This window comes from Talpa occidentalis, unplaced genomic scaffold (assembly GCF_014898055.3).
Source record: "Talpa occidentalis isolate TD23 unplaced genomic scaffold, MPIMG_talOcc4v2.1 talOcc4.4, whole genome shotgun sequence".
Taxonomy (NCBI): domain Eukaryota; kingdom Metazoa; phylum Chordata; class Mammalia; order Eulipotyphla; family Talpidae; genus Talpa; species Talpa occidentalis.
The window spans coordinates 96,231,044-96,256,378 of NW_023604295.1; the positions used below are offsets into that span (position 1 = coordinate 96,231,044).

At 40.9% G+C, this 25,335-nt stretch overlaps 1 protein-coding gene across 7 annotated transcripts in view; it reads right to left on the reverse strand.

Moving 5' to 3' along the window:
• ZBTB38 (zinc finger and BTB domain containing 38) overlaps window positions 1–25,335 on the reverse strand; it is a 72,619-nt gene that overhangs the window by 34,675 nt on the left and 12,609 nt on the right. Inside the window, exons 3-4 of one of the 7 annotated variants that reach the window (XM_037525870.2) lie at window positions 19,953–20,018; window positions 4,294–4,398 (exon numbers count right to left, since the gene is read on the reverse strand). Coding sequence is in view for 1 of the 7 variants with exons in the window: in XM_054700766.1 (XP_054556741.1) it covers window positions 5,885–5,926 (42 nt within the window). In the remaining 6 variants the exon portion in view is untranslated. Of the gene's footprint in view, window positions 1–4,293; window positions 4,399–5,180; window positions 5,523–5,884; window positions 5,964–6,182; window positions 6,418–19,952; window positions 20,019–25,335 lie in introns of those variants that run through there. The other 6 variants (XM_054700768.1, XM_037525871.2, XM_037525872.2 and 3 more) reach the window with 6 other exon arrangements.

Genomic DNA, 25,335 nt, shown 5'->3' on the forward strand with positions numbered 1-25,335 from the left:
TAAATGAACCACATGCTGAGGTCTTCCGGGATCCCAATTTCAAAGCTCTTTGTTTATCAACCAGAAGTCAGATGCATCAAAACATTTTAATGGCACGACTGTGCAACACTGTACTATTAAATATATTATTGACAACAACATTTAAAATATAGGATGGTTTTACAAACTTGGGCATAGTGACAGGGTGTCACCACTTACTCCACTAGAAAAACAAGCTGATTTGCGAACTGCACATCGCCTGGTTACTGCTACAGATATACAGCAGATGGACATAGTGGGAAGCAATAATACCGCCATTCCTTGACTCTCTGGGATTCACTTGTTTTTTACCTTATAACAAACACGAGCCACAAACTTTACTAACACAAATATGAAACTATTAAGCATAAACATGTCTCTGAAACTGAATTTGAAATCAGCATATCAAGTCTCAGAATTATCCCTTCTTCTCTTTCTAAAAATTGGCATTTGTTAATCTGCCTCTCATAGAAGTGCTTGTTTAAGATGAAGATTCCCAGGTGTCCCACCCCAAATCTACTGAAATAGAATTTCTGGGCCAGGGGCCTGAGAACCTACATTTTAATAGATTCCCCAGGTGGATTCTTTTTATTTATTTATTTTTGGGCAGGGAGCTTATTATCAGATAAGGAGAAGGACAGGAAAAGCTCTCTGAACAGAAGGGGGTCCTGAGCAGGTAGCCTCTCAGATACATTCTTACGCATACATTGCCAAGCAATTTATGGTATGCTCCTCTCTTAATAAAATTAACACCTTAAAATGAGTTGCAAAAATAAGGCTTTGTATATATATATAGATGCACACACTATGTAGAAATTTACATATCTATACAAGGTTGCAAGGGGAAGGGACTAAACATATATTGCCTACTATTTTATAGGTCCCAATCCAATTATAATTACTCAATCTTCAAACTAATTTTATTTGAGTTATGAATGGAAAAAGTTGGAAAGAGGGTAACTTTTCTGAAGTCACAAGCCTGGAGAATGGCCCAGTGAGGTTGTGAAACTAGATTGATCTGACCCCAGTCTTTTCATTCCATTGTACTTAGTTCACATGCCCATGAAAATACACACATAGGCATGCGTGTGCGTGCACATGCACACACACACCCACACACACAAACTCAAGTCATATAATAGCTATATGGTAAAAGCAAAATAATTAGGTATTTTTAGAAACGTGAAGCAAGAACAATTTAGTTTTTAAAGAACTCATTCTTCAATGGATATTCTTTGGTTGGTCTGCTGAGAACAGAATGAAGGGTATGACTACTATCAAAACCACATTTAACAGTCTGAATTTTAGAAATCAGAAGTGTGTTGGGGGCTCGCTAGGGTCAAATTTAAAAGTGATTCTTGGTATGTGCAAGCTACTAAGTTTTGCAAATGAAACCATTTAATATTCATCCTACAAGTGGTATTATCTTACAAAGAAAAACTCCAACAAATGTGTGATCTCGCACTTGTCAATCCAATGGCCTTCCTGGGCCTCAGCCCTCCCATCTGACACTCTAAGCTCCTTCTACTGGGAAACCCCCTGCTGCTGGCTTCTGGAATCAAGTTCCCTTGTGGTTCGTCTTTGCTCTCTTGCCAGATTTCTTGTTAGGACCTTCCAAGACCCTTTTCTGTTTCTTATAAAGCTCTACCCTCAACATTTGCCTCGCTACATGCTCTCTCTGCAAAATTTCTTCTTCTACCTCTTCACTTTTTCTTATACCTGAATGATGCCCAAACTGGCCTAGACCTGGCATTCTTCTGGAGCACAAAGTCCCCTCTGTCTGGGGGACATCATAGAACAACACTTCAAATCTGGCACCTCTAAATTACTGCTCCTCATTTCCTTTCAAGTCTCCTACACAGGAACCACTGCTCTGGAAACCTGAGTTAGCCTTAGCTGATCTTTCCCTGATCGTTCCCTATGGGGATGTCAGGTTGTGTCATCTCTTTCCTTTGCTTCTGTCCCTTTTCCATTTTACCATCACCATTTCAGGCCTTTCCCTCCCTTTTCCTTGCTGGACTGTGGTGGTCTTCTAAGGGTGGCCCTGTCTGGTTTCTGCTCTACTTTTCTCCTAATCTCCCTTAACTCCTATGCATACCCACGACACCCCCCTGTTCAAGTATCTCCACTGACTCCTATTGGTCATTCAGAGTTCCTAGCTTGGCAGTGAAGACAATTCATTTGGCCCCAAATGTTCTCCAGATTTACTTCCCACTCAATGTCTATATAGACCAGTTCTAACTGGATTGGACTCACAAACTTTTCCTGAATATACTCCAGATTTTCTCTTTCCCCCCTCTATTTCTCCTATCTCAAATGTCTTCTCCCCTCTCTTCTATTGAAATTCCATATCGAACAAGGTCTTGCTTAAATGTTTTTTCTCAAGAAAGAAATCCCTTTACTTCTAAAGGTAAAAGGATTCTTCCTCGTCAAAGTACTATAATATATTTTTGGCATTTACCACATGATTATTTCTGCATATTTTATTTCCTCACCTATATAAACAGGTCTGAGAGGGAAGGGGTCACATCTTTTTTTGGTGAATCCTCCATTCTCTCTAGCACAATGTCATATTCCTGTAGGTATTCAATAAATATTTGCTATTTATAGAACTCCTACAAGTTTACAAAGCACGTTCACATGTCTGCTCTATTTGGAGCTTACATTTATGACAAATAGCATTTAAGACTTAGAATCTGATTTCTGTTGCTTAACGCAATTATTAGAACTTCTCTAACTTTGTACCTTGTAAATTAACATATCTCTTACACTGCTTTTCTTTTGAACACTCACTGTCCTCTATGGCTTATGGAGCTAAATGAAGAGAGCATTTTGAGTCAAACAAAGCCGCCATGCCATGCCAAACTGCTTTTTTCTTGCTTATAGGTTGAGTGTAGAAACAAAAGGCCTGTATGCATAGGTAATGGCAAAATAAAAATTTTAAAGAGAAGAAATTCCCTTCTGAAGACTTTAAGATTAAAAAAAGATTTTTCTACATACCCAGTTGGAATTCTACTTATGAGTCAATTCCCAATATTATTGGAACTGAGAGCATGTTAACAATAGAAAAGTTTTTAACAGCTGAACAAATGAATCCTTGCTAAAAGACTGAACATGACTAACATGATAAAAACCAAAATAATCTGTTTGGTTCTTTACATCCAAGGGCCTTGTAGGTGTTCAGTAATATTTGTTGAACGAGAAAAGAAATGAATGAATCTAGAGAAGGCCTTATTATTGCTTCTAAATTGAAAGTATAAGCTTTCATTGATGGATAGAAGTATAAGTTAAATTGGGGAAAAAAAAGAAAAAATTCATTAAAGATCAAGAACTTGGATACATCGGCTACTTGGGTCTCTTCCTGTGACAGGTCCCATTCTGACTGATGGAGAAGCAGATGAAGGAGAGAGGGGTGAATATCAGGCAACTGACCAGGCCACTTCTGAATTGAAATTGCAGCTTTTCAAGGGTAAGTACTTTGCCATGAACTCTGTGTTCCTAGCACTGTGCTCTGCATGCAGAATGTGCAATGTGGTGAGACACAAAGCTGCCCCTGGCCCCTCTGTATTTTCAGATTTCAATCCTTCACATCTATTCTTCCTTACCTCCCAGGGGTGCTGCAATTACATAAAAATACAGTACTTAAAATCCTTAACACGCTGCCTTGCACACACACACAAAAGTGCTTGATAAATGGTAGTTGTTATTATCACTGTCTGAAATTACGTATATACCTCAATGGTAGACTAGTGTGCTGGGCTGTGAGTACTTGTTTGCACAAACTGCAAGTACATGGGGTGGGCTCATCACACTTGTAAACTCAGTACCTCGCTTAGTGCTCGTCCCACGGTGAGCCTGAAGTTGGCCACATGACTGAGTAATTGAGATTCAAGTTCCAGTCCTGCCTCTACCCCTGCCCACTAGGTCGCCCAAAGAGTCATTCAGACTCTCTGGATCTCAGTGACACCTGTGGGCTCTTCCAGCCCAGAGGAGCTAAAGATCTAGGAAGAAACTTATACGAGCTCCGGCGACAGAAAACTGGCAGACTAAAAAGAGAAACCAATTGTCCCGAAGTTCTGCTCACTCAGTCCCTCCTTCATTATAGGGGCTTCCTTATCATGTCTCCTTAATAGCAGTTCATTTAAATGTCACTGTCACTTTGTCATCCCCAAACCTGGTGGGTTGCTAGCACAAATCATGTGCCTCTTGGCTCAGTCCCTCAGAAAAGCCACTTTCTATTTCATGTAGACTACGGAGAGACACACATTTAGTTACCTCAGTTAGAACAGAACAGCCTTAACAGAGTTAGTTTTTCGTGCTTTGGAAGAAATCACTTGGAAATTCTTGGTTCTGAGTCCTCCATCTCCTCCACATCAAGATCTAGGAAAAAAAAAAAAAGAAAAGAAAAGAAAGAGCTGTGTCTCATGACTAGCTGCCAGGATTTGATGTTTTAGCAACAATAGTAGATGCAATTAGCAAGCGTATGGAACATCTACTCTAAGTTGAGCACTGAGCAAAATGCCACGGGTGACCTCCTGTCCTCTTCATAATACCCCTCAGGTGCAGAAGACATTCCCCCATTTTACAGCTACACAGAAAGAGGCTCTGAGAGGTCATGGCAACTGTTCAAGGTCACACAGCTAGTATATGTTAGAGCTAGGATGTAAACACAGGTTCAACTGACTCCAAAGCCCCAATTATTAATCTGTAAATCTGCGTCTTTAAAATTTATGGCCATGACCCACTGTAATTGCATTATACATACTGAGACCCCCAAATCTCAAAACAAGGCTTACTCTTGCTATGCAAAATGCACTGATATTTTCTGCTCTATTCTTTTCTATATTGCATCATATATCTTTAAGAAAAAGTTATGGTAGCAACCCACTAAACTGATTCTACAATGTTCTAATGGGTCTCTACTCTTGTTGGGAAAACACTACACTTAGATATAGTACTTCACTAGAAGTTTCTCTGAAACCACAGACGAAATCCTCCTGTGCACTTTAATCATGAAAACCTGACCAAACAGTTGAGCATCATAATTAGAAGAAAAGTCTTAACCTTTAAAATATGTATAAGGCACCCGAATACCTATCATCAACAATACCTTTATGGGATAACCAATTATGGCTAAAGTCCAGAATGGAATAATCACTTACCTACAGCAGAACTGGAGTTATAAAGTGGAACCACGGACAGCCTAAAATCTCAGGTGTTTTATTACCTACCCTGCAAAGAAGTGGCTAACAGAGGGCGGTTGTGTTGTACCAACAGAGCAGACCTAACTACTGCAGAAGTAGGAGGCTGAGATTGCAAACCCCCGGGGGCAGGGCCCTGCCTTTGCACGTCCCATTCAATTCCAAGGGCTTGGTGCAGAACCAAGGAAATCATCAGGTTCCGGAAGGGTCAGGACTGGGGTCCAAGTCACTATCTTGGGGAGGGGACGCACCGGTGTCACGCAGTTCCGAAGCCCGCTAGACCTGAGCCCGCACGGCCCGAGCCCTCGGGTGCGCATTTCTCCCCAGCCACCCCCCCGCCCCGCCCCCGCCCTCGCCCTCGCCCTCCAGCACAGCCGGGTTCCCGGATCACTAGATGCGACGCAACCTGCCCCGACGCTGCAGTCGAACGCCCCCTGCCCCGCCAGGCCCGGGCCCCGCAGTCGGGGCACCTGCGGGCGCAGGGTTCCTGCAGCAGCTCGGCTTTCCAGCGCCAGCGGAGCTCACAGCGCTGCGCGAATGTTCCAGCCAGGTTTCCAGGCTCCCTCCTGGAGAGAGGGGTCAGGCTGGCGGCGCCCCGGGCTCTGCACCCGCAGGCCGTGCCTCGCCCACCCAGCCCCGCACACAGACCCTGCGAACGCACTTACGGGGTTCGACTCCGGCGCCAGTGCGTTCCCCCGGGGGTCCATGGCGCTTCCGGACCCGCGAGTCCGGCCGCTGCGCCGCACAGCACCGCCCAGAAAATGGACGCCGGCGGCTCGGCTCTGCCGGCCTGGCCCGCCCCCGGCGCGGGGCAGAGGACGCGGCCCGTCCGAAAGAGGTCGGCCGACCCCCAGCTCGCTGCCCCGGACGCTGGGGACCACGCCGCGCCCAGGACCAGGCCTCGGGAAGGCAGCGGCCGGACCCGGGGTGGGGGTGGGGGGCGCGCAAGGCCCCAGACCCTACCTGGATGCGACGGGGGTGGGGGCGGGGAACCCACGACGGCCCCGCCAGGCCCCAAACCCCACTGAGAGGGCAGTGGCCTCCGCTTTCACCTTCTCCCAGGAGAACAGAATTCGGAACCTGCAGGAAGACCAACCCAGTTAGGGGTCTACAGAGCCTACAGAGTAACGAACAGCAAGGCCGGGCCCCAAAAGGGCCCCTGGGTTTCAGATCCAGATTCCAGACAGTTTCCAAACCCTGCACATTCGAGGGAGGGGAGGCAGCGTTCAGAGAAAGTAAAGCAGTTTTAACTGAATCAAATTCTTAGCAATGGGGTGTCACCTGCGCTTTCCCATGCCTGTCAGCAGCGGCCTAGACTGATTTTCTGAACATGTTATAAAAGCTATTTTATGCAAAATACCTAGTCCTCCTTTTTTAAATGAAGAACACGGCCTGCTAGGATCTATCTTCCAAGAATCATTGAAAAAGTATTTACTGTGTCCTGCCACAAACTCGCTGTATGGCTCTAACAGAGCCTAGTGCACTAACACAAAGCTTTTGTCTGCTTGTTTTAAAAATAGAAGTTCTCTGTGTTTTGATAGTATGAGTCTTATATTAAAATTTACTTCAGAAAAGATTCACTCCCGGGCTATAATGTAGAAGGGTTAAAAAGTCTGTCTTTGACTTACATCCTGTTTTTAGCCTGCGATACAGTGTTTGCAATCCTGCTCCCCAGTTCCTGACTTTTTAAAATGTGATTAATTTCAATGAATAAAGTAGATTGCAACATTAAACACAAAATCAGTAAAACATTTTAAATAATCCAGGAAAAATATATTGACTTGAAATCACATTAAAGAATCATGTGATTTCAAAATCAAGGCAGGGTTTTGAAGGCTGGCAGGTTGGTGACATGCAGGCGCATGTCCACTAGCAGTTCCCAACTGCATCAAAGCCAAAACAGCCTTTATTCTTTCTCCATAGGCCACATGTTTAGAAAGATCTATCCCACTAAATTGCATTTATTAACTAATGACTCATCTTCCCACTTAAAAAAACAACAGCCTGCATGTTTTTGTATATGTAACTGCCAATCGGAGGGTCTTACAAAAACTGAGCTAACCCATCATTAAATATGGATTCCAACCTAAAGAAATTTGTGGTCTAACTTCAAGTTTATGTGTTTTTACTGGGGCTTTTAGAAACTGAAAATCACTTGGAGACTTTTCAAGAAAATTGAGGCACATGGATTAGGAGGCCTGGTCAGAAGGTGCCAGAATGAGGCAGTGCTCGCTCTCTGTGCTTCCCTGAGAGTGGGAAGGGGGAGGTGGCAGAGCAAGGCAATTTGGTCTTGGGACTCTGCCTGCCTGGGTATAAAGCCCAGCTTTGTCACTTGGAAGGCCACTCACTGTGTAACTGTAAGCAAGTAATTTAACCTCCGTGAGCTTGGGCTTCCTCATCTCCCTAAAATGGGGCTAATTTTTACCGTAAACATTTTGATAATGAAGTGGATAATAGAGATGAAGCGCCTACAGTAGTGACTAGTACACCGTAAGAATTCTGTAAGTGTAAGCTGTTGTGGCTGTTAGTGTTAAAAGTCTAATACTCAGAGCAAATTCCTAACATCCAAACACTGAGAATCAGCCACTGTGTGTAAAGCAACTTTTATACCCTAGAAATTTTCCATGGGTAAGCTGCCAGGGTCACATGGTGAGTGACATGAAGGGATTTAAACACAGGTCTGACTCCACAGTCCATTTTCTGTGCTGCTAACATGTTCCAGGTGGTACCTTGATCAGACGCTGTCAACAGCTTGTTAAGGGTGAAATCGGCTCTAGCTGTCCTAAGAGGCTTAGCAAGTGAATGGCTCCTTACATGCGCTTGGGACTTCACAAACAGTGGCATTTCTTTCTCATTAGAGCCAAATGTTTCTCCAGAAGTGAGTAGATTTCCCCAAATTGTTATTAAGAACTAAAATATCATGGCAACAGTTTTAAACACCACAGCCTAAAACTTACATAATCAGCCCGTCCTTCAAAATTTTCCACCCTTCCTCATAACCAGTCGCAGATTCTCTCTCTTAATCATTCTTCTGAGCATGGGGAACTATCTGGAAATTTCCAGAAATGTTCCAACTTGTCATAATTTTATTCTTTTCCGTAATTTTATTCTTTTTAAAAACAACTAAATGTGATATGTTTTTCTGTAACTTTTTGATACTTTTCATTTTAATACATTTGTAAATCAGGAGAAAAATCCTAACCTTTCAAAGATTGTTTCCTCTCTTAAATTTCTATTAGTACACAGCAGCCTCTTGATCTTTTTCTGGTGGCCTTACCTAGGAGGTGTTCCTCATTTCCTACCTCATGTCGCTACCTCATGTCGTTTAATCCCCACATGATTTCTATTACACGACAAGGACCTGCTTGAGCTGTCTGATTCTGGGCTGTTGGATTACTTAAATTTTACTGTCCCCCCACTTTCTTTCTTTTTAAGGTTTCGATATTATCTTTAATATATAGACTAATTTTGTTTCCTTTGTTTCCCACCACAACTTAGAATCTCATTTTGCGTCCTATACTTGCAGCATTTTGGTAATTTCTCGTTTTACTTTCCGTTCTCCCTCATCCTGGGCAATCACCAAATTCTATCACTTGGCCTCCCCTATTATGACTGTTACCTCTTTCTAGTGAAGCCATCAAGCATTTTAAGAAAGTCCCTATCCAAATCATTTTCTCTACATCTCTGAAAGGCCTCTTGTGATGCTTTGTGGAGAAGCCTGCTAAAGCCCCCAAAGAGGTGATAGGGGTGTACACTTCCAATTCCCTGGGCAGGCAGGAAGTAATGTGAACTGGGACCTACAGGATAATCATATTCCATCTAAATGAGTAGTGGAGGTGGTCAGTACCCTGCCCCAGACCAGTGGCTACTAGGTGGGAAGGCCAGGTCTGTTGAATTTTTAAATAAAGCCCAAATCAGGATTTCTATATAAAATCTATGAAATGCTGAATACTTAAAAAAAGAATCTGAATCTGATCAAGTCTCTACCTATAACTACCAATTTATTTTAGGTTGTGGGAAACTCTAATGTCAAACTGTTTTTTGTGGGTTTTTTTTTTTTTACATCAAACTGTTTTACAATTTTTTTTAGACCAATAGCAAGGATGATAGAGAGGCAAGGAAAACTAAAGATAAATGGAAAATTAAGGGAATAGTAACTGCAATCTGTGGACCTTATTTGAAACGATACTTGAGACAATTTTTTTTATGATCAAACTGGGCAAATTTGGGGCCTCCCTGGTGGCACACGGGGTTAAGACGCAACATATGAAGCTATCCGCAGCCACTGCAGCACAAGTTCGATCCCCAGCCAGGGAGCAACTCATATTGTGCAGCAGACCTCTCCTGACTAGGCCAATGCTCCCCTCAGTAGTGTATTTCAATCAGTCTGCCTGTTCTGTTCCCTGCTCTGTCTCTGGTGAATCCTCTCACTGCTGCCCCCCACCCCCATACCTCTGGCCTGTACCTGGGTTCTTGTATGCATAAGTAAATAAATCTCAAAAAAAAAAAAATACAACTGGGCAAATTTGAATACTGGCCTTGATAGTTGATATCATTAAAGAATTATTAATTATGGGCCTCCCCGGTGGCGCAGCGGTTGACCGCTGGGCTGCGAAGCTGCCCGCAGCCTCTGTAGCACCGGTTCGATCCCTGGCTGCCAGCAAGGGTCCCACATGGCGTGGCAGACCTCTCCTGATGCCCGCTGCACCCCTCAGCAGTGTACTTCATCACTCTGCCTGTTCTACTCTCCGCACACCTCTGACTGTACCCAGTGCTTGTATAAATAAATAAATAAATAAATAAATAAAATCTTTAAAAAAAAAAAAGAATGGAACAGAACCACTAAAAAAAGAAAAAATCATTATATTTTGTTGTTTTTTTTTCCCATTTCTCAGTAATCCACATATTTAAAATACATATGTATAGTAGTAGTTCATATTTAAAAAATCTTTTACTTAGAAATACTTCAAAGTTATGGGAAAGTTGTAGAAAAAATAGTACCAAAAAACCTTCCTATATACGCTCCACACATATCTACCTATCTAGCATTTTTTTCCCTGAACTATTTGTAAGTTGCAAAAATTATTCTTTTGTTACCACTAAGCACTCAGCATTTATTTCCTAAAAAAGGGGGCATCTCTTAGTTTCCTTATCTTTTAGAGAATCATACTAAAATACTGAGCTAAAATCATGTGCTATCTGGGATTTGCTTCAAAATAATACAGAAGAGGATTTATATGAAAGGAGATTGGCCAGAAGTTGAGAAGTCAAGAAGCTGGACAATGGCTACATGGGGGGGCTCATTAAAGTAAGCTTTCTATACTCTCCATATGCTTAGTCGTTTCAAGAGAAAATTTTAAAAGGTTATGTTAATGATATTATGTGAATTAAAAAATAAAAAATTGTCTACAAAATATTAACTATTATAGAAATACATGCCAAAAAGTTAACATTCCAAATTATTTCACAATAAATATTACTTTCATAATTAGAAGAAAAATGTAATACAATATAAGAGAATTAAAACTATTGTTAGGGGGCCTCCCCGGTGGCGCAGCGGTTGAGCGCTGGGTTGCAAAGCTGCCCGCAGCCTCTGCAGCACCGGTTTGATCCCCAGCTGCTCCCAGGCCACCAGGGGAGGGTCCCACATGGCCCACAGACCTCTCCTGCCACCCGCTGCTCCCCCCAGCAGTGTACTTTGGTCCCTCTGCCTGCTCTGCTCCCCGCTCTGGCTCTGATGAATTCTCTCACCCTCCCGCGCTTCTGACTGTACCCAGTGCTTGTATAAATAAATAAATAAATCTTTAAAAAAAAATTAAAAAAAAAAAACTATTGTTAGGGCCTCCCTTGTGGTGCGGGTGTTAAAGACAGCACTATCAAGCTATCGCCAGCCACTGCAGCACGAGTTCGATCCCCGGCCAGGGAGCTACCCACAGGATGCAGCGGACCTCTCCTGCCTTGCCTGCTGCTCCCCTCAGCAGTGTATTTCCCTATGGAATACACTGCCTGTTCTGCTCCCCACTCTCTCTGGTGAATCCTCTCATGCCCTGCACCTCTGACTTACACCCCAGTTCTTGTATGCATAAATAAATCTTTAAAAAAAAAAACAAAAGTATTGTTAAAAGTCAAATAAAACATATATGTGATCTGGACTGGTCAATGCACCCCTAGTGTGAAGATTTTAATTTAGGAAGTAGATCCACAAAACAACAGTGAAGTATCACCTCATTCCTGTGAGAATGGCCTATATCAAAAAGAACAGAAAGGATGTAGAGAAAAAGGAATTCTCATAAATTATTGGTGGGAAAGCAAGTTGGTGCAGCCTCTATGGAAAATGGTATGTGATTTCTTAAGAAAACAAACATGAAATCCTGTGTGATCCATATGAACCTATTCCAGGTATTTACCCCAAAAATGTGAAAACTCTAATACAAAGAGACTTACGTACTCTGATGTTATTAGCAGCAATGTCCACAATCGGCAAGTCATGGAAACAACTTAAGGGCCCACCAACAGATGAACAGATGAAGAATTTGTGGAATATATACTCAATGGAATATTAGACAGCTCTTAAAAAAATGAAATAGTGGCATTTGGGACAAAATGGATGGACCTGGAGGTGATTAAGTTAAGTGAAATAAGTCAAAAGTGAAAGACAGCTATCACTCATCCATGGACTATAAATAACCAAAAAACATACACAGGCAAAATATACGAGAAACAAATCCTTAGGTTTAGTGAAAGAATTTACTGGTTACCAGGGAAGAGGAAGGAGGGGAGGGAGGAAAATGAAGTATTGACACAATGGTTTGGTGGAGGGTGAGTGGAACATATGCACATGTAGAGTAGTCAAAATGTAACCCCCAAATTAAAATAAATTAAAAAAAATAGAACCACAAACAATGGTCTATGGGCCAAATTTGGCCTGTCACCTGTTTTGTATAACCTACAAGTTGAGAATGTGTTTTTTATTTTTAAATGATTAAAAAAAAGAAGAAGAAGAAGAAGAATACTTCATAAGATGAAATTCAATATCAGTGTCTATATATGAAGTTTCACTGGGACACAGTCACAATCATTCCTTTTTTCTATACATGTATTATTATTATTATATTTGACATTATGTATTATTATATTTTAGATTCCAGAAATAAAATAACTTGTGGAAATTTATTTTCTTCATTGTTCTATTAATGCAATATCCTCAGTTTTACCTCAATTCACAAAACCTAGTATTTTTACTATTTGGTCTTTTACAAAAAATAATTGCCAAGTCCTGGGACTGGTCATTCCCTATAACTTTAAAGCTGTTTGGTTTAGCAGAAAAAGCACTGAACAGGAGTCAAGCCTGACCCTTAGCTCTGACCTGGCTAAGTAACAAATTCTCTAGGCCTCAGGTCCCTCAATGATATATAATAAAATGGGTCCAAGGTACATACACACAGCAACTGAAATCTGTGGTCCACGTTCTCATGAGAGCTAAGCAAGAAAAACAGGGGTGAAGGCAACACTAAGTGCTGATAAACCAGCCAGGTTTGGTTCACCTCAAGACCAAGGCATTTAAACATTCGAGATATACAGTGAGGATGGCTCAAAAGGCATTCAGACCACGGGCTGGATAGACTGGTGAGGAACAAAGAAGGGGAGGCAGTGGGAGCTCCAAAGGCAGAGCAGTGGGCCTACCCCGGAACATGGCTTTGGGAAAGAATTTCTAAAATCCACAGCTTACAGTAGGTATTTAGGGTCTCTCGCCAGTCTGAGCTTTGTAGACATGGTCACAGCACATGTAAAAAGTTCATTTCTTTTCAAGTTTCATCCAGAACTGGTAGAGTGATATGAGGGCGTGGGGACCCTCTAGCATCCTTAGCATGTTTAATAGGAATGGGAGACTTCCTAGGACTGTGATAAATTGCCTTCAAAGACGTCAATCCGTAGGCTCTTCCTAATAGCCAACATTGGACAGTTAAGCAGTAAGGTCAACATTATGACAGAAGCCTGGCAGAACATCACAGCACCCAGCCTTCATGCAGCAAGCCTGCGGCCTGCATTTCAGGGGTGCTCCCCAGCCTCCTCCACAGACTGTTTCTCCCCCACAGACCTTTCATCCTTCACTTTGGTGCTGGCACAGCAGCATCTCCTTTTGTTCACCCTGCCCACCCCCTAACTGCTCCCTTTGTTCCCGCTCTCTCAAAATTCGCACCAGCCTGCTTGCAGCCCTCTCAGTCTACACTCACCCTCTCCATTTTGTGTCCAGATGACCACCCCTTTCTTTCCCATATATGTCCCCCAGTCTCCTGTGTTTCTGAGAGACTCTTTCAAGGGTGCAGCTCCTTTCTCTCCCTACTACAGGTTCCCCCTTTTCCCTTCCACAGTGAAAGAAACTAGAGGAAAGGGAGAAAAAAATGACAAGGGCACTGCCCTTCTGGGATTTAACCACATTCTCAGCTGGTGGCTTTTGTTTTCTCGTCTCACTGACTTGTAAGGCCCTCGGGGCAGGGGCTCGGCGTCATGCTCAGCGCTGGGGAAGATGGGGAGGATGGTTGGGCCTTAATTAGAGCAAGGCCTCAGACAGGGTAGAAGATTTTAGCAGGCAAAAAGAAAGGGAATTTCAAAATGTCTATTTGTTAGCAATGACCATAGGGGTAAGAAAAAGGTTTATTTTATTATACAAAGAAAAATCATGAAAGTTCTCGCTGCTTTTTATGAACACAGAAAGAATATTTACTCTGGCATATTAAAAACAAAACAGTACCAGAAAACAAACTTCCTCCACAGGCTAAATATAGTGAGTATAGACGCAAATGTTAGTCTTGAACCCCAAGCAAATAATAGCTGCAGAAGCAAAGAAGCCATAAAGGGAAAGATGCAAAATGAGCTACAAGATCAAAAGAGCAATTTTCTGGTCAATGAGACATTTAGGCCATGTCAGAGCCATGCTGGGATCACCTAACAAAGACAAGTGCTTTGGCAACTGGTCTTTGATTTACCTGCTGCCCAGAAAGCCTCCTGTAGAACAGCAGGCAGGGTGACCCCCGTTGTCAGTCAGGGAAGGTAAAAAAGCAAAAGCATCTTGCCGGCATCACAGATTCAAAATTTTGCATTCAAGGACTTCTCAACTTAACATCTGCTCATGAATGTGAAAGATTGGCAGCCATTATCAGGGTCACCTGGCAATGCAGGCAGACCAGCTTGGAGCAGGGCAGTCAGATATATGGTGACTGATTAGGAGCCAAGACATCCTGGGATGGTGATGAGGATGAGACACGGAGTCCCAGCAGAGAACCCTCCTGGCCATCAGCTGAGATGCCCCCAAACTGAAGGCTAGGCTTCAGGGAACAGTATAAAAGGCCACAGAGAGAAGAGCATGTCATTCATTCCTTTCTGGAACAGAGGGGCACACCACCGCAACTACCCCCACAATATGCTGGCCTTGTGTCAGAACCTGGGCCGGAGTTTCAGAGTTTACCATCGTATTCCATTCTGCCTGGCTTGTGGTGGTGTCACACAAATGCTTAAAGAGGTGAGCTGAATTGTTAAAGTTTCCCTCCCCTCTGATGTGCAATATCCTACTACTATAAAGGACTAGGAGATTCCTCATGCAGCGATGTTTCACAGCCAGTCAAAACTAAACAAAGTATATGGAACTCAGCCAGGTCATCTCTAACTTGTGATAAGCGAAGCCCACTAGATCATGAATCAATGTGAGAAGGTGCTTCTGAAACATTTAGAAGGCTTCAAAGGGCCTTATAGTTTAGAACTTACATAGCAAACCTATGTCTTTGTTCTTGGACCTTCATCAACAGACCAATCTAAAAAGCAAAAAGGAGTTACGGTTCTTCACACGAATTTTCTAGGATCTCTCTGGTATTCTAGGGGTTAAGTCTCAGAGCTATCACCCCTACGGCCTGAGTTTGATCCCCGGCCAGGGAGCTAACCCACATATGGCACAGCAGACCTCTCCTGTCTCACCCACTGCTTCACTTAGCAGTGCATTTCAGTAAATCTACCCACTCTGTTCTACACTCTGTCTCTGACAAATCCTCTCACCCCCCTGCACCGCTGACCTATACCCCAGTTCTTCTACACACATACACTCACAATTTCTAGCATTATTTGTTCGCATATCACTTCATGTGGTAAAATCTTTAGAAAACCACCAACAAGCAAATAAGTCTGCAGAGCTGAGTTGTTTAGCATTCAAAGACAAAGGCAATTTATTGCAGAGATGTGACAGACTTTTCCAGCATTTGCCTTTGAAAACAAATTAAAGGAAATAACTATTTCAATGTTTCGCCATGAGTTTAAATTCTAGTGCCCTTTTGAAAAATAAAACAAGACTTCCAAGAAATTTCCATGCTTTGAGAAGCTCTTCTGCCATGGATTTCATGGGTTGGTGCTGAATCTGTGCCAAAATTTCATAGGACTATAATTTCATAGGACTATAATGTCCAGAGAGTCACTGCTCCTTTTGTAGGCAATTTCTTTGTAGGGATGGGGTCAAAAGCAATGGCTCCACTGGCACCAAGTCCCAAGAATTTTACAAAAACCAGCCATGGGGGCTTGGCCTACCCTCTTACTGCAGGGGAAGCTCCCTAAGTAAGGATCAACCCATCAGATCTTCACTTGGTTGGCTCCATCTCACTGTATGGATCTCCACTCAATGCCACCTCCTCTGCTAGACTTTCCTGGACAACCACCCCAGTGTGGTTCCCTTCCTCCCAGCATGTTGCCCCTGCTTTTTAAAATTTAGTTTCATTTTTCATCTTTGTATTTGTCTTCCCTCATCAATTTTTACACGTTTATTTTTCCCTTCCTCTTCTGCCACCCCAACACAGTAGAGAAAGACGGGTCTCTCTTGTTCATGACTTTATTTCCAGCCTCTGGAACTTGCCTGGCATATAGTAGGTGCTCAATAAATGTGTTGAATGTTTAATTACCAAGAAAGCTGTTAACAATAGCCTTTCTCTTAGAAGGGAGCCGTTAGCATGAACCATATGGTACCAGGAGTGCAAAGGTTTGACTTAACACTAAAGAGAAACATGCTAGCTTCTGTAGCAAATTCTTCTCATCATATCACCCAGTTGTAAGAAATGGCCTACCATTCAAGCCATGGAGGAATCCACGATAGATCAACATCACTGTAGCAGCAAAAAAATGCAATCTTGGTAACTGCTCTGACTAAAAACCTTAGGAAAATGTACATACTATTTTCCAAAGGGGGAAAAAAAAAAGTCGAGAATTTTATACCATAAATCATTCAAGCAAAAAAACCACAGATGTGCCCATTTGGTGAAAACAAAATAATTGTTTCTACATTCTTCCTGTCACACCTGCTCTGGCCTGCCCAGAAACTTCTTAGCCAAAAAGTGCAAATGGGTTAAGCATAGCTTTTCTAAGCAATAAGAAGGGGTAACTGCCATCTTCTATAATCGATGAGAAGTGTTTCTGGCTAATCTAGGAAATCCAATAGTAATAGCAAGTGGGTAAGTTTAGAAAAGCTTTATGCCTTATAAACATTTCCAGGAAATATGAAGACAAAGCATTAAGGTGAAACAGCAAAGTAATAAATTATGATTATTCTTCCATTCACTGGTCTACTTATCAGAATGGCAATGGTACAATATATTTCCCCATTGTCTTATTTGGCTTCAAGCTCTTGGATTGTGTTTAAAAGACTTTTAGGAGAGACCAAGTGCAACATGAGTCAATAATGTCACAAAAAATCATTAGGTATGAAAATCTACATGATGACACAACCATGCTTGAGTTAAGAACAAAAGGGCTGAAATGTTATAGAGAAAAAAATACACTGTTGAATCTATCAGGCATTCATTTTTTATGATAAAACAATTCCCTTGCATGTATCCATCTTATCTTGTAATTAAGATTCAAATGGATTCAAAATGATTAATTTGTACTGACCTATCAAAATAGAAGACATTGTAGTTGTAATCTTTCTGAATAGCAATAGTGTTTTAATTACAAATGCCTGGCTCATTATTTGTTCGAGAGCGAATGACAATTAGCTTGATCCTACTGCAACTGTTAATGCTACTGGTACTAAAATAAATAGGCAAGACTGAATTAGGTTTCTGACATTTCCCTTCAGTTTACGATTTTCTGATTGATGCTATATTCAAAATGTACTTAGTCATTTTAAGTCACAGGCAGGAAGGAAAATGGCTTCCGAACAGCCCGGCAAAAAAAAAAAAAAAAAAAAAAGAGGTGTTGCAGGAAGGCTATTTCATGGCAAGCCTCAAAAATGAAATCACTATGAGATGGATCATGTTCTGACATAAATGAACCAGAGAAAGACTCCAAGCAAAATATTTAAATTGGCCTCAAAACAACACAATAACAACAACAACAACAACAATAACAACAACAACATTACAGTGAGTGCTTTGGAATATTAGAAACTGCTAGAATAAAGTAACTATTTACACAGATGGTTCTGAATATCAATGTTCTGCACATCGGACCAAACCTCAGGGAGCTTTCAGGTTTGGCAATATCTTCTTAACACACGTATGAAGTTCTGTCCACAAAGGCTCAATGGGCACCTATCAGTGGTGGGGGAGTGGGCTTGGGCTTGGGCTTGGGTCCTTCTCTGCAAGATCTCTGAGGTACCAATGGAGGGACGGGGAAAACAAGAGCATAAGCATTTCCTGATTTTCAGAATTTCTGAAACACCTTTTGTTTCAGTGGCGCTGGTGAACTCGTGATAATGAAACTACACCTTTGTACACAAACCTTGACCAGCATTCTGGAGCAGATGACAAAGAAAACCTAATTTTGAAAGTACCGAGCACAAAGGAGGAAGAAAAAAAGCCCTCACTGTGCAAGCTTTCTCTATATGGGTAGCAACATGGCTTAATTTTTAAGGCTTGACGACCGCATTAAAAAATGTCTAAAGCCAGTTCAGACTATAAGTGAGAGGAAAAAAGAAATGTAAAATTTTCATTACATATTTATTTCTTTTTTAAAGAAAAAGGCAATCTTTTGCCTATCTGTTTTTGCATTTTTAAATAAGATGTGGTTGCCAAGGAAACAGGTTCTGGTCCAGTCTTAATTTGAAACTAAAATATATTTGAGAAGTTAAGCTCAAAGAGCTCATGAAATTATTTTGAAAAGTGCCAGCATTTGGTGCTTATAGAACCACAGCTGTAGGGTCTGCAATGAACCATTCGAGGGACACTTTCATTCAATGAAGCTCTTTTTCTTCTAACAAGGCCATCTATATTCAATATTCCTCCCTTTACAAATAGTAACTCCCCATCCCCCCCAATAATAGATATACAAATAGTGTACTTATTCTTGTATATTATCTAAAATTGATTTTGGAAGCATGTAAGTTTTTATTTTCATCTTTCATATAACACGTTTAAAGACCGCTTGTTAAAATTTAAATATTTTCAATGTTTCTTATTAGGCTTGTTTGCGCCCTTTGAAATTATCTCCAGAAACCGATTTATTTTTAGTTTCAAGCTAAAATGGAACTGAATCAACAGACTTTTCAAAAAATTCTTTTGTTGCTTAATGGCGCCACACCTATCATATATATAATTTTTAAAAAAGGAATCATCTCACTTTTATAGCAGAAACATGTAAGTTCATAAAAGCTATATACTTACAGAGTAACTGAATGGGAAAACCTATCCTATTTAATACCCTCCCTCCAAGAAATTACAATTGTCTTATTTAATTTTTGTTTTAAAAGCCATAGTTAAATCCATCTGATGTTGTGCTGCCTGGCTCAAAAAAATCTATAAAACATGCAGATTTCAACCTACCTGTATGTATCACTTAATGCAGTGCTAGCATGACAAGACACTCAGCCATTTTTATGTAAAGCGATGGAGACCAACTGATTTCTCCGTCTTCTTGCTCACAAGTTTTAGATGCAATTGTCACACACACAAAAAAATCATACGCAGAACAGCTTGAATGTACTGCGATCACGAGAACTGAATTTATCAACAGGAAAACAGGATTGGAAAAAAAGAAGTTTCTCATCCAAGGTTTCTCCGAGGCTGCAACCAAGGAGGTAGTGTGCTGAATTTTTTTCCCTTCCTCCTCTGAGAGTTCAAAGCCCGGAGCTGACCACTGCAAAGGCCACGGTCACATTTGCTGAAAATCAAACCACTGATACCAGCACTGAAAACACAAATTTGAGAAACAAGTTGTTTGCACACCATGGAGTGCATAAGAGTTAAAAATAGATTCCACCTTGCCTCCTACCTGCATAATAAATATGTAAGTTTCAAGTGTTTAATTTGATATTCACATTAATTAACAATACAACATACATTATTTAAAAGACAGCAAATGCAAGAAGAAAGGGGAGACACCATCTGGTAGCAGAGTTTTGTTGTTGTTTTGTTTTTAGTGGCTTTTTTTCTGGCTTTGTTAAAAAAAAAAGGTAAAATCCTATTTTGAATGTGATGAAAAGCAAACATCCAAAAGCAAATGAATCGGAACTGAAAGGTGAGGCTGAAATATCTAAGGCTGTAATGAGGCAAAAACAAGTCTTCGCTACCAGATGATATGGCATACAGAGCATTTACATACTCACATCTGAAATACTAGGCAACGTGTAATGAATTCTATACACAGCATGCACACACAGCACAAGCACGGCTAATCCTGCCTGCCATCTTAGGCTCGCAGAAGCAAGATACACTGCATGCAGCACACGAGCACTGGGGAAGGAGGAGGCAAGGGACAGCTCACCTTAAATGCAGTATCTGATTAATGTTGTAAGTGACATTGCATATCAGCCTCAGAGTCTTGGTTCAACTGGGTAGGAGGGAACAAAGAAAAATGTCATCAACTGGTGATGCAAGATGAGCCCAATCACTAAACACTGTTTAGCAAACTCCAAATTCTGCAACCAGACAGTAGAAGGCATTTCAAACACTTAAGCAGAGCTGCTGCACAATGAAAGTCTCCTTCTGCTTCTGAGAATCAAACAATCCTTTTGCTAAGGAAGAAAATAAGCTGGAGTGAACACTGTCACATCTTCTTCCTGAAGAAAGCTTTCAATACAGTATGTATCTGGATGGGGATGCATTTTATAGACTGTTAATTTCATAGAATTGCTAACAACAGCAACAACAAAAAACCAAAAACTGTTAAGCTGTTGCAAATTAAAATAATTTTAAAAGAATGGAGCATTTCTAGATTATTTTTCAAGATCCTAAACGCTGCCGGCAGGCTTGTAGGAGAATGCATGATCAGCTGCTGGTATCAGTGCTATAACCTCTAACCACAAGCGTGTAAATGTATCCTGCTAAATCTATCTGCAGTACAGAACGGCAGATACCTCCTCCGTCGGAATTGTATTAAAATGTGAATGAATTTGCTTCAACTTAGAAAAATAAAATTAGCACAGAAAAATAAATTGATGCTGAATTTCTTGGAGTGTGTAGCTGCCTATTAAGAAAGATAAAAAAGCTATCCTTAGGATACTGACCTAAATAATGTTAAGACGTGCAGCAGCAGACCGTACTTGCTTAGAACATAGGAAATGCAAAATGATTTTTCTCCTCCCTTCCCACCCAAAAGCTAAATGGTAAAGTAACAAGGCATGAACAAGAATATCAAAATAAATAAATAAATATATAGAGATATATATATATATATATTACATACTGTCAAAGAAACGGTGCTTGCTGAGATGCGGGGTTTCTTTGTTTTACTTTGAGGCTATCATAGCTACGCTTGCACGATGACATTGACATCATGGAGGTCAGGGCTGACACTGGAGTGCTATTCGTTTTATGAGTGAAATGTTTCCGAAAATTAAATCTCATCTACTCAAACACTGAATTTCATGTCTTCCTCAATACCACCTCCCTAGCCCTGCTGTTCAAGATTGATGGGATCTAGCTTGGCTGTATGTAATAAATTTGAATCACCTTCTATAGAGACTCCAATTCATAACTGTAGGGACTCATTTTTTAAACAAAAAACCTCCAAGAATTCTTATACACACCCTTTCAATCCTTCCTATCAACACACACACACATACACACACATACACACACATACACACACCCACACGTACACACGAACACCCACATGTACACACGCGCGCACACACACAATTGAAGCTCAAATTGCAATGAAATGTTTAACATGTGGAACAAAAAATGTGAAAGAACTGCTTATTCAGGCTTTTGAAGAAATGCCTAATAAGCAAATATTGTTTTGCTACAAAACCAGTGTTACCAGGTCCCTAAAGAGAAGAAAACAGCATAGCTTGCTAGAAAAATTTTTTCCAGATCCTGCCGGCAGGTAAAAAACAGAAAATCATTTCATTTTCCATGCTGTATAAACAAGAAGTCTTTTATTTTTAAGGAAATAGAGCAGATTCTTTTCTACTCTTTCTTCGGCTACAAAGAAACCATACCAGCCCCCACCCCCACCCTATGTCCTGGAGATAAGCCAAAAAATTTATAAAATGCCTTAAGACTGATTTTGAATATATAATATTTATGATTTTTGTTCTTCTTATCTCTCCAAAAATTTTTAATTGCCTATTGCACGCTAAATATGATCATGTTCATTCAGTTTAACATGTACAAAAATGAATTAATATTTTCTAGGGTTAGTCATTTTCCAGTGCCTTATCTTCTATAAGGGCTGGCTAAAAATAATCAGGTTAGCAAAAGATTCAAGTTTCCCTGAATTTTTGTAAAGGAGAAAATGTATTCATATACCTTAGGTGCTAGGTTTCACAACTGGATCTTTTGTTTCTGGCTCTCATTTTCTATCTCCCCCAGAACCCAAGTGATTTTTAGCTCAATGTATGGAAAGTACCCAGCCCACCTCTAGCCCATACACTTTAGTCTGAGAGTTGGACCGTCCAGGTGGTCTGTCATACCTGACCCACACCGAGTCCTCTTCGATTTGGAGCACGCCTCTCCTCCACAACTACTACGGAAGTAAATGTGGCTCCAAAAGGAACAGTAGCTCCCGGTCTAACACCAATGGTGTTAGAACCATCTTCCCCACCCCCACATCATTGCCCTATGAAGTCTGGTTATTATCAACAGCAACAGAGAATCAGAATGGAGTGTCCTTAGGCTAATTCCTCCCTTACCATTTGGGTGGAGAATTAGACTATCACACTGACTTAAGGTATCAGTCTAATCTACGTAATCTATAAAGCAGTCCTTCGAGTGGGGTTGGAGGAGGGTGAAGTGAACACATAGGCATTCGATGCTATTAGTGTCTGTTCAGATAGTCCTCATTAATAACATTGAAAAGCTAGACATTCATAGGAAAAGACTCACAAATATCATCATGCAGGCTAAATATACCCCATACAGAATCAACTATGACCACATAGAACTAAGTCACTGCCTCCTCTGTCTAGGATAATAAATGAGAGTGACAAGGAAAGAAATCCACAGCAAGCCCCATGAGAAAAGCAATTGGTGATGGGCAGGTGGTGAACGTGGTCAGGTCCCTGACTGGTATTGGTAAAGCTGAATGCCACACGAATGGGTTCCAACCCCCTCTGTGGGGTTCTCTGTTGACTCTTTGTCCAAATAAGCCTAAAAGCCACGTATTGGTTTATTTTGTGATGTTCCAAAACACTCAATGAGCAAACGTGGTTCGTTTACTAAACCTGCTTGTATTAAATTTGAACTATAGTTGAAAACATTTAGATGGGTGAGCTTGTTTAGGCAGACCGTCTCAACTAGTCAATCCTGTTTTGTGCTTTTAACAAACCATGCTCCTGCCTGAATTACTTAAGCTTTGTCATCATTACAAGTGGCAAAGGGTATGCATTCACTTATGATTTTTAAAAATTATGTGCTCCTCATCAACCTCCTTAAGGGCATATGCACAAACTTTCATTTAAAAGACAAATCCCTTTTCCACAATGAAATATGTAACCTGTTCCTGCCACTGTGATGAGTCAAGCAAGAAACACCCTAAATAACGTGGCGGGGTGGGGGGAGCAGACTGGAAAGGACAGAGTTAGCAGTAAGGGTTGCGTCTTTCACTTTGATTAACGTTCTTGCTCACGGTCTCTGTGCTCTGTAGTCTGAGCTCATTTTATTTTCAGTCCTGTGGGTTAAAGTTAAATTGCATGGCTTATGCAAAGTATATAATTCAAGTATGAACAAAGCTTGACTCTCTGTTTAAAACAAAACAAAACATAAAAGTCAGAGCACTGTGTCCCAGAGGAATCCTTGGTTTATAAACATTTGGATTGGTTTGCACATTTCTTTACTCCATTCACTGCGTAAAAAATTACAGCTATTTTCCCTGCACACCTAATAAATATATTCAACATTTGTAGGTAAATTTCTTATCAGGGTAGGATATTCTAAATTTTAAAAAATAAAATGTTTACCAAATATAACATTCTTGTTTAAGTTCTTAGAATTTAGAAAATTAAAATTATTTTTATGAGATTGGTTATTACAATTATGAACAGTATAACAGTGTATTCAGCTCTAGAAAAAACACAGTGCCAACTTATCAATGACTGAAAATGCCTTTGGATGATATTTTTGCCTAATTTTTTTGGGAATGTCCATTGTTAGGCTGAACATCAACATTTTGCTTAGAGGTCTTGGCAGGAACTTCCTTTTACTTTGATCAGGGCTAAAAGTCAAAATAGCTACCATTTACTGAGAACCTATGATTTTAACCTAATAATCCTTCAAGGTGGGTATTAGCTGTCATCAATTTTAGGTGAGGAAATAATTAAGAGTCCTACTCACAGTAAATACCAGAGATAGGATGCAAACCTAAGGCCAACTGATTCCCAAGTCTGAGTCTTTCCACCAGTCCCACAAAGATAAAACTTCCCCCTTCATTTACATTCCCCCCATGATATAGGAATCCTCTTTATGTAGAGATTCCTGGTAGAAGAGACCTCACATGCCTGGAGTCACATTCACCCTGTTTATACGAACCAGCCACAACTCTCCAGACCCAGGAATTCTGGGAACTCGGGATGCCCCCAACTGGAGATAGACTGGAGCAGGTGGAAGGCAATAGAAGAGGCATAACCAAATGAAGGGCAGAAAGCACAGTAACAAATTTGGTCAGAGATTTCTCTTTCCACTCATAAAGCAAAATAGGTGGGAAAATTTACATCTGAGGAACATTTCCATCTAATGAAGTCCAATCTTTTCTGTCACAGTCAAGGAAACTGAGGCTGAGAGAGATCTGGTCAATTGCCAAAGATCACACATTGATAAGTGAGTTTAGCCATTTGCTGTCTAAAAAAGTAGAGCTCATTTCCTTTTATACCTAGTAAGTCCAGCATTGGTGAGTGAATTTGTTATTGGGTTGCTACATTGTTTAAAAAAAAAAAAAGAGACAATCAAGAATGACCTGGTTTCTGCTCACAAATGGCGTTTTTGTCCTGAACAGATAACCTAAGTCAGTAATTCCTTCCCCATCATGATTTTTTAAAAGGTTTTTTAAAAGTCTAATATTTGAATAAAAGGTTTTCTTTAACCAACTTTATTGTTTTAAATACTGCATTTCACTGATTGGTTCTGTATGCTAACATCTATGCATTTTGTCCCTAAGAGCCCCTTTCAGCTCAGAAAATTTGTGAATTTGAAAAATATAAACCAGCTTGCTTTCTAGGTCAATTTGGCCAAGAACTAGACTCCCAGTTTCCTGCCTCCCGGTTGTGTGGCCAACTGACTATCTTGCTTCATTGCGGTAATTTTATATGCCAACCAGATGGCACGCAAAGGGGGCTTTCTAATCAACTAGATCAGCTCCACCTTGCCTGGGAATACGAGAGGATTGTTTTGCTCGGTGCTTATAAGGCAGGGAAACGAAGGGTTAGGTGAATGGTCATGGTTGAGGAGTATGAACCCCTCTGATTCTCAGATAAGAGCTTGCTTTCTTCCATTCATTAGCATTTGTACACGACATAGGAAAGGAATACAGACTTGATGGCAAGGATGAAGCAGCAGGCCTTTGGGACCAAACCGGGGTTACCTTCCAGAAAGAGTTGCGGGGAGAAAGGCAATGTGATCATGTGACTTTCAACAAAGAAAAAGGGGTAAGGGACTTAGGCTGCAAGGGTGACTTGGGGGATGACATCCCACCCCACCCCAATCCAATT